The 9,620-nt window shown below is 46.0% G+C and overlaps 1 protein-coding gene across 1 annotated transcript; it reads left to right on the forward strand.

The window, feature by feature from the left end:
• The first annotated feature begins 2,728 nt into the window (after positions 1–2,728).
• Wnt8b (wingless-type MMTV integration site family, member 8B) lies at positions 2,729–6,965 on the forward strand. Its single transcript, XM_013017700.1, has 5 exons — positions 2,729–2,758; positions 3,505–3,643; positions 4,758–4,883; positions 5,999–6,141; positions 6,268–6,965. The coding sequence occupies exons 1-5, from the start codon at positions 2,744–2,746 to the stop codon at positions 6,811–6,813; spliced, it is 969 nt and encodes a 322-aa protein (XP_012873154.1). The 5' UTR covers positions 2,729–2,743; the 3' UTR covers positions 6,814–6,965.
• Positions 6,966–9,620: the final 2,655 nt, after the last annotated feature.

Genomic DNA, 9,620 nt, shown 5'->3' on the forward strand with positions numbered 1-9,620 from the left:
CCCCCCCCCCCCCCCCCCCCGTTTTCCATCTTCTTAAATAGAAGCCTCTAGTTTGTTAATATTGTTTCTCGAGAGCTAGTTATTTTGTAGGTATGTGTGTGTTACCTGAAGAGAGATCAAGTAAGCCATTTGACCTCTAACAAAAGAACTGATTAAACTCAGTCTTCTTTATCTTCACTCCCCTTTCTAGTGACATTTCAGTATCTTATCAGCCTTCAGAATTCCAAGGGTACAACCTATGCAGAACAGCCCATAATGATTCCCAGGTTACTTTCTTTTTTTTTTCTCTTTTTTTTGGGGGAGGGGGAGGTCCGGTCATGGGGCCTGAACTCTGGGTCTGGGCACTATCCCTCAGCTCTTCAGCTCAAGGCTAGTGCTCTACCACTTGAGCCACAGTGCCACTTCCAGCTTTTTTCTTTTTGGTTATGTGGTGCTGAGGAATCGAACCCAGGGCTCATGCATGCAAGGCAAGCACTCTACCACTGAGCCACCTTTCAGCCCCCCAGTTTACTTTCTTATAATGGAAAAATAATTTGATTAATTTGAAATTCCCATTCTGAAGTCATTCTCCAAAACTCCACCATTGCCGATCACACATATATGTACATAGATACATGTATGTGTACATATGTATATATGTGTGTGTATAAAAATAAGTTTAACTTTGAATTTTTATAACTATAGATTTTCAAAAGCTGCAAAGAAACTTTCTTTTTTTGGGGGGGTCCAGTCGTGGGGCCTGAACTCTGGGCCTGGGCGCTGTCCTTCAGCTCTTCATCTCAAGGTTAGTACTCTACCACTTGAGCCACAGCACTACTCCCGGCTTTTTTCTTAAGTGGTGCTGAGGAATCGAACCCAGGGCCTCATGCATGCAAGGCAAGCGCTCTACCACTGAGCCACCTTCCCAGCCCCTGCAAAGAAACTTTCAAGGGAGCCTCATGCATCCTTTCCACAACCTCCTCTAGTGTTAACATTTTACAACTGTTGTACAAAATCTTTAGAGCTTACTCACACTTCATATTTCTACCTAAATTTGTGGATGCATGTATTCCTATATAACGGCATGTGTGTATGTTGATGTAGTTTTGCCATGTGTGTGCTCCGGTATAACTACCACAGTTAAGACACTGAACCTTATCATCACCCCATGTTCCTCTCTTTTTGCGTTTGCTAGTTCTAGGACTTTAACTCAGGGCCTTGTGTTCTCACTTGGCTTTTTTGCTCAATCCTGATGTTCCACCACTTGAGCCACATCTCCACTTCTGGCTTTTTACTGGTTAATTGGAGATAGACTTCCTGCCCAGCTGGCTTCAAACTGTGGTCCTCAGATCTCAGCCCCCTAAGTAGGTAGGATTACAAGTGTGAGCTACCAGTACTGGACTTCATGTTACTCTTTGTAGCCACTTCTATCTGCTCCCCCAGCAACTGCTAATCCATTCTCAGTCTTATAATTGCATTATTTCACTATTGTTACATAAATAGGTTCATATAGAATGTATCCTTTTGAGGTTGACTTTAATCATTCTGGTTTCCTTGAGATTCACTCAAGTTGTTGTATTTATTAATAATCCATTCCTTTCTGGTTTTTGTTGATGACTAATATTCCATGGTGCCACTGGTTTGGGATTTTGTTTTTGTGGTTGGAATATTTTGTTTCATTTTGTTGGTGCAGTGCTGGGGATTGACCCAGGGCCCTTGAGCATGCTAAGCAATGCCATAATTTTTTTTAAACCATTTACCCTTAAAAGGACATTGGAGTAGTTGCCAATTTGGGACTTTTATGAATAAAGCAGAATGGCCACTAGGGAACAAAGGCCCAAGTAGAAAAAGTTGTGTCCTTGGGATGAATACCCAAGAGTGCAACTGCGGAGTCGTGTGGAAAATTCATTTTTAGTTATAAAAGGGAAAAAAACCCAACTTTTCCAGAGTTGGATTTTTAAGATAGCCATCTCACTGTTCAGTTCCTTCTAGGTAGAAAAATATCCTTTTAAAGTCCCATGGATGGGATGGTAGGGGAAAAACAAAAGAGGAGACAACAATGATCGATAGGAAATGTACTCATCACCTTGCTCATGTAACTGTAACCTCTCGGTACAGTATTTTTACAATAAAAAACGTACAAAAAATAAAGTCCCCTGGAGCCAGAGAAACCTGGATCCAAAGCTCAGTGACCCTGAACATATGTTTAACTTTATTTTTGACTTCAAGATTCACTATTTGCAGCAAAGGAAAGGGTAACATTGTCCAAAGAAAAAGACTAACTAACTTGTGAAATGGTAACCCCTCTGTACGGCTCCTTAATAATAACAACACAATTATATTTTAAAAGATTCACAATTTGCAAAATAGAGACAATAATTCTTGAGACAGGAAGTATTTAGCAATACTAACAAGTAAAACACCAAGAGTAGTGTGTGCTATACAATCATGACAATGCTAGTTCTCTTTCCCCAGCCTATACAAAATAATAATCAAACATTATTTTCTATTTTTATGGTACTAGAAATTATAATTTATTTTCAAAGTCCAAAACTATACTACCTTTATTCATATTCTTTTTTACTTAGTTATCTTTATTAAGTTGGTTATACATAGATATTTCCTTAGTAAAACTAGCTTCCCTGTCTTCCTATCAATGATACTTGGTGGCATAATTCTTCCAATTCTTGGAGGCAGAAACAAGCTGATGTCTCTCCATTGTACACAAGTATTTTTTTCTTTTAGGTCTGTGAACAATTTCCTGATGACAGGCCCAAAGGTAAGGGAAGACTTCTTTGACTAATTCAACATTACTGATTTTTAACCTGACAGCTGTCAATTTCTTTTCATTCTAGCCACATCTTTTATAATTCTGTAGTAGATGTTATACATAGAAAACCTAAGGCCCAGAGAGAGTTAGGACCCTGCTTCAAAACGCAGGGCCAATTAATGCCAGAGCCCAGGTAAGACTAAAGGGTACTTACTCTGACTTCATAGGCCATACTTTCAAGGAACAGAAGCCACCAGCCCTGCTGTGTCAGGCTGCAAAGTCATATATCCTTCTCCGTGCATTGGAGGGGATGCATTTCCCAGGCAATTCCAATGAAGAAATAGCTTGACACAATCCTACATGAAAGAGGATTTCCAGATCCAAAGTGTTATCTTCCCAGTGGCAATGGAAGGAGAAGGGCTGAAACTTCATGAGCTGCAGCTCATTTAGAGAGGCAGTTTGCTACAATAAATAAAGACTAGTGGGAACTAGAGTCTGATAAAACTGACTTTCATTCCTAGTTCTGCCATTTGCTGACTGAGTACTTCACCTTCCCTTTCTCAACTTCCCAATCTATACAATGGCCCCTATTTCACAAGATCACTTGTAATATTAAATGAGACCATTTGTATAAAGGACTTACTCAACCATTATTTTGGAGTAATGGGTGAGTGGGCAGGAAGAGAGGTTGTGTGGCCAGTTTGGGGGAAAATACTTCCTAAGTTCAGGCTAAATTTGAATCTCTGTTCCTCTAGGCTTATCTTATCTACTCTAGCAGTGTGGCAGCTGGTGCCCAGAGTGGTATTGAAGAATGCAAATACCAGTTTGCCTGGGATCGCTGGAACTGTCCTGAGAGAGCTTTGCAGCTGTCCAGCCATGGTGGACTCCGCAGCGGTAAGGAAAGTTTGGTCTCAGCATCCTGGCCCCCTCTGGTCACAGTCTGGAGCCTAAAGGATGTCCCCCTTTCTTCTCCATATACTTAATTTTGTCACTTGGTCTCTTCTCTCAGGAAATCTCCCTCTTCTGGGATCTCTTTTCTTTTCCATCTTCTCTTTTCCTACCTATGGAATTTTGTTCTTTCTTCCAAATCATCCTCACTGTTCAACGAATGAATCTGCTCTCACCTCGGTCCTATAAATAGCATCCTTGTTCACACAGTTGGCTATGGTTTCCCTCACAATATAAGTGATGTCAGGAGATAGGTCAGAGTCATAATTCATAATTACTCATGGGTTTTTTTTAGCTCCTTTCTTCAGCAAGCTGAACAGAGAGGAACTGGACAAATGGAAACTAGGACTGAGAACAGATTTCCAGAGAAGATCAGTAACCATATCAATAAATGGAAGAACTGCCCATGAGAGGTCTTTGTGAGACTAGCTATGCATGTCTGTTCCATTACAGTCTAGTATTCCAGGAGGAAGCAGGGATAGGTTCTTTACCATCTGGCTTCACAACCATGACTTTCCACACTTCTTTCTCAAACTCCCACCAAAATTCCTTATAATCAACAACAATAATAACAATGTCAGTCAACAACAGCAATAATAATGTCAACAATAGTCCAGTCATAAAATGTGCGATCTGAGGCTGGGCGCCGGTGGCTCACGCCTATGATTCTAGCTACGAAAGAGGAGAAGATCTGAGGATTGCGGTTCAAAGCCATCTCAGGCAGGAAAGTCTATGAAACTCTTATCTCCAATTAACCACCAGAAAAATCATGTAGCGCTGTGGCTCAAGTGGTAGAGCACTGCCCTTGAGCTGAAATGCTGAGGGACAGCACCCAGGCCCAGAGTTCAAGACCCACGACTAGAAAAAAAAGTGGGGGGGGGGGTTGAAGCTAGGGGTAGAGCAGACTGTGAAGAAGGGAAAAGTACATTATGAAGTAGAGGAAATAGGATGGAGCTAGGAAAGGCAAGTGTAACAATGGCCTTTAAAGGAAGATAACCTGACTGGAATTTCTTGGGGGCCATCTCTTCCTCTAACTCTATGGATTTTGGGTTCCTGTTAGCGAATCGGGAGACAGCATTTGTGCATGCCATCAGTTCTGCTGGAGTCATGTACACCCTAACAAGAAACTGCAGCCTTGGAGATTTTGACAACTGTGGCTGTGATGACTCTCGGAATGGGCAACTGGGTGAGTACAGATGTAGGATGGGTGGGTAGTCCAGCCCAGAAAGTTCACTTACAGAATGAAGAACTTGCTGAGTTAATGCTATAATCTTCTAAATATAAGGAAAATCATGGTGACAATTAGTGAATCTATTTGAGCCCAAGCCCCACAGGGTGGTCCTCTTCTCCCATTGAGTGCTTTCTTTATTTAATAACAACAGTAGAGGGGCTGGGAAAGTGGCTCAATGGTAGACTACTTGCTTAGCGTGCATGAAGCCCTGGGTTCAGTACCACATACACAGAAAAAGCTAGAAGTGGAGCTGTGGGTCAAGTGGTAGAGTGCTAGCCTTGAACCAAAGGAGCTCAGGGACAGCACCCAGGCACTAAGTTCAAGCCCCAGGACTGGCAAAATAATAATCTTTTTTTTTTTTCTGTCAGTTGTGGGGCCTGTACTGTGGGCCAGGGCACTGTCCCTCAGTTCTTCAGCTCAAGGCTAGTGCTCTACCACTTGAGCCATAATGCCACTTCTGACTTTTTCTGCTTATGTGGTGCTGAGGAATCGAACCCAGCACCTCATGCATGCCAGGCAAGCACTCTACTACTAAGCCACCTTCCCAGCCCCAAAATAGTAATAATGACAACAACAACAGTGGAACACCATGTCTTGCAGACACAATCTTCCTTTCCAGCACAGGGAACTTCCTTCCATGTTGCCTGTCCCGGTGTACTTCTCACTCCCCTTGCACTGCTTCTCCAATCTTCTGTGTCCTTTCAATTTTGTTTCACATGATTCACTTGTGCCCCTTGTCTTCCTCCAGCACTATTCTTCCCTTTCCCCCACTATGTTGTCCCTTCCAGACCTCAGTCACAGGCTGCACACGTGCATTCTCTTCCCACTAAATAGGAGAATTCCATGTGGCAACTCCCTGCATAATTTAGCAGGGGACTGATTGAGACCGAAAGTGGTACCCCAAAGATGGCAAAAAAAAAGAAAGGAAAGAAAAAAGAAACCCACAATGAATCTTCTAGACTGAAACAAATCCACCTTTCCTATACCAAACACCACCACCCCAACCTATTTATAAACAGTGGCTCAGAAAGCGCCTTGCCTGCTCAATGACCTTCCCTGTCCTTTTCCAGGAGGCCAAGGCTGGCTTTGGGGGGGCTGCAGTGACAACGTGGGCTTTGGAGAGGCCATTTCCAAGCAGTTTGTCGATGCCCTGGAGACCGGACAGGATGCCAGGGCAGCCATGAATCTGCACAACAATGAAGCTGGCCGCAAGGTGAGTCCTGCAGGCCCCCGGAGTCGCTGTCAGCCTGTGGCAGGCGCGGGCAACTCCTTGCGCTAGCTGGAGTGGCGCCCGGCACGGGCTGGGGGACAGGCCTCTTACGTTCAGCTCTCTCCCCAGGCAGTGAAGGGCACCATGAAACGCACGTGTAAATGCCACGGTGTGTCCGGCAGCTGCACCACGCAGACGTGCTGGCTGCAGCTGCCCGAGTTCCGCGAGGTGGGCGCGCACCTGAAGGAGAAGTACCACGCCGCCCTCAAGGTGGACCTGCTGCAGGGGGCGGGCAACAGCGCGGCGGGCCGCGGCGCTATTGCCGACACCTTCCGCTCCATCTCCACCCGCGAGCTGGTGCACCTGGAGGACTCCCCGGACTACTGCCTGGAGAACAAGACCCTGGGGCTCCTGGGCACCGAGGGCCGCGAGTGCCTGCGGCGCGGGCGAGCGCTGGGCCGCTGGGAGCGCCGCAGCTGCCGCCGGCTGTGTGGGGACTGCGGCCTGGCGGTGGAGGAGCGCCGCGCCGAGACGGTGTCCAGCTGCAACTGCAAGTTCCACTGGTGCTGCGCCGTGCGCTGCGAGCAGTGCCGCCGGCGGGTCACCAAGTACTTTTGCAGCCGCGCGGAGCGGCCGCGGGGAGGCGCTGTGCACAAGCCCGGGAGAAACCCCTAAGGGTCTCTCCTGCCTCGGGTCCCCTGTTGGTCCTTGGCTTCTTTGAGAGACCCTAGTAATAGAGGAACGTAGGGAAGGGGAGCCTCGCGTTCCCAACCCAGAAATCCTGAGAGGCAGAAAGGTCCGTCTCCCCGGAGCTTGCCGCTTTCCAGTTTCCTAGATTCCTCTTCCATAGCCCACAGCTGGCTCTGCATGGTCTTTGCTACCCACTTAGGTCTGAGAACTGTTCCTAAGATCCAGCGCTATTGATCTTTGTTTGGACTAGAAGGAAAATAGGCATTCCTTCTCCCCTTCTCCCTCCACCCCCATTCTAGCTGCCCTAATGCCTGATCTAGCCGACCAAGCCTTGGGACCCGCAAAAACCCTTCCCACACAAGCAGTGCCCAGGTAAAGCCATAGCCATTCTCTTTCCCCCTCGCCTCGTCTGCTTGCAGCTCTTCCCCATAGATTCATTTCCTCCTGCAGAGCCCTCTGGGGAATTCCTAATGCTGTCTCTTTCCTCTTTGCCTGTAAAGAAGCCATGAGGAAACTAATCTGAGATGGAGCAAATCGCAGGCAGAGGTGATTGTGGTGGAAGAGAGAACCACAGAGCTCTCACTCAGTGAACACCAGCTGTGCTGCTCCTTCTTATGACCTGTGTCATTAGTGGATGTTACTGGTGGGGCAGCGACCTTTTTTTTTTCTTCTTCTTCTTCTGGTCAGTCATGGGGCTTGAACTCTGGGCCTGGGTGCTAGTCCTGAGCTCTTCAGCTCAAGGCTAGCACTCTACCACTTGAGCCACAGTGCCACTTCCGATTTTCTGGTGGTTAGAGAAAAGAGTCTCAAGGACTTTCCTGCCTAGGCTGGCTTTGAACTGTGATCCTCAGATCTCAGCCTCCTTAGCAGCTAGGATTGCAGGCTTGAGCTACCAGTGCCCAGTTTATGACCTTTCTCTCTTTCCTTTTTTTTTTTTTAAATTGGTCGTGGGGCTTGAACTCTGGGCCTGGGCACTGTTCCTGAGCTTTTTGTGCTCTACCACTTTGAGCCACACCACCACTTCTGGTTTTCTGGTAGATAATTGGAGATAAGAGTCTCAAGGACTTACCTGCCTGGGCTAACTTTGAACTGGAATAATCAGATCTCAGCCTCCTGAGTAGCTAGGCTTACGGGTGTAAGCCACCTGGGACTGGCAAGGGAGAATGACCTTTTTAAACAAGTGTCTACACATCTAAGTGACATGTGTACCTCAGATACACCTGTTTCCCCCCCCCCAAGAGGTCTTGGAAACTGTAAGGGGAGATTGATTACTTATCATTTCCTATCTTTCTTTTATTTTGGTGAGTTGTGGGGCTTGAACTCAGGGCCTGGGTGCTGTCTCTGAGCTCTTTTGCTCAAGGCTAGTGCTTTACCACTTGGAGCCACAGTGCCACTTCCCATTTCCTATCTTTCTTCCTTCTCTTACCAACCAACTTGAACTAAAAGAGCTTTCCTCAAAGGAGGTTTGTTCCTCTGAGCCAAGACTGGGGTAAATACGCACACCCTGCTCTTTACCTCCAAGACTGGCCACAGGTAAAAAGGTGAGCCCCTTTGTTTCACTTACTTGGTTCCAAATAGGGATGATTTGGGCCTTTGGATATCCCCCTTCAATAAGTAAACTTCCTAAAATCAAAAGTGTTGCCAGTAGGACTCTCAACACCTTGACCTTTAATTTATTGTAGCCATTGTGATCTGTGCCCTTTTCCCCAGGCCCTGAGCTTATTCTGGGGATTCTATGGGTAGGGTGGGGTAGAAAATATAATCTCCACTCTCTCTCCTCCCTCTACCTTGGCTAGATACCATCTTTGTCCCTAAGCCTTGCTTCATTGATGGCCTAAACAGCCTGACTTGACTGAGGCTAATCTGCAAAGGATTAGTAAATCATACATATAAACCCTCCACTAATACCTTTTGCTCAGAACTAAGAGCTTGCTGCTTGTGATGCCTGAGTTATTGGTTCCATTCTCAGAAGGAAGCAGTTCAGGGGGAACTTGTTTATGAAACAGGGCCAGGGGAAAGATGACCCAAACCATAGCAGTCCCTCTGTACCCAAGGAGCTTTCCAGCCTGCTTCCTGCCACAGGCTAATCCTGGGTTTGGGCACCCAAGAAGTTGTTCTGGACAGAACTGGTCAAAACGCTAGACAACCTTCTCTCTCTTCTCCCAGAGTAGGAGGGAGTGCAGAAATCACAAAAGCCAAGGCTCTAGGGACTAGCTAACCTGGAAGAGTAGTCTATACCATCTTCTATACCAGACAGTGGTGAAGTCAGCCTTATCCCTACACATCTTCTGGTCCTACTAATATCTACTGGGAGAGAGGTTCCTCTGTATCATTTCCTCCGTAGGTTCCTCCGTACATTTCTCCCAGGCTCTTGGAGCTTCACCCTTATCTGTGCCTCTTGACTCTCCCAAGTTACTTTTCTTCCCTGATCAAGCAGCAGCACTCACTAACACACTGGTAGAGTCTACTTGGAAGACAGCTAGCAAACAGCAAAGAATAGTGCCGTAAAGGAAAGCTGCATTCTGCAGGCAGTCTCTCAGCATAAAACTGGAATTTATCAAATTCAAGTTTGGTAACTCCAAGTCAGTACTCTGAACAGGTCATGTTGTCAGGAAGTTCTTTCCTAAGTTCCTGTTTTATATTCCCAAATCGATATGATTGACATCAGATTTATCCCAATTGTATATAGAAAACATTGCTGAACTACCTTAGATCTGTATTGCCGGTTTTTTCTTACATGATCCACTCATTTGTTCATTCCGTAAACACCAGAATGTGATAAACAGCTCACC

This window comes from Dipodomys ordii, unplaced genomic scaffold (genome assembly GCF_000151885.1).
Source record: "Dipodomys ordii isolate 6190 unplaced genomic scaffold, Dord_2.0 Scaffold36, whole genome shotgun sequence".
Classification (NCBI taxonomy): Eukaryota; Metazoa; Chordata; class Mammalia; order Rodentia; family Heteromyidae; genus Dipodomys; species Dipodomys ordii.

What these genes read in the sequence shown, in the direction of transcription:
- Wnt8b (XM_013017700.1), top strand. An exon ending in CCATGGTGGACTCCGCAGCG is followed by an intron (nt 3,644 to 4,757) that starts GTAAGGAAAGTT and finishes GGTTCCTGTTAG; the next exon opens with CGAATCGGGAGACAGCATTT. An exon ending in CTCTCGGAATGGGCAACTGG is followed by an intron (nt 4,884 to 5,998) that starts GTGAGTACAGAT and finishes GTCCTTTTCCAG; the next exon opens with GAGGCCAAGGCTGGCTTTGG.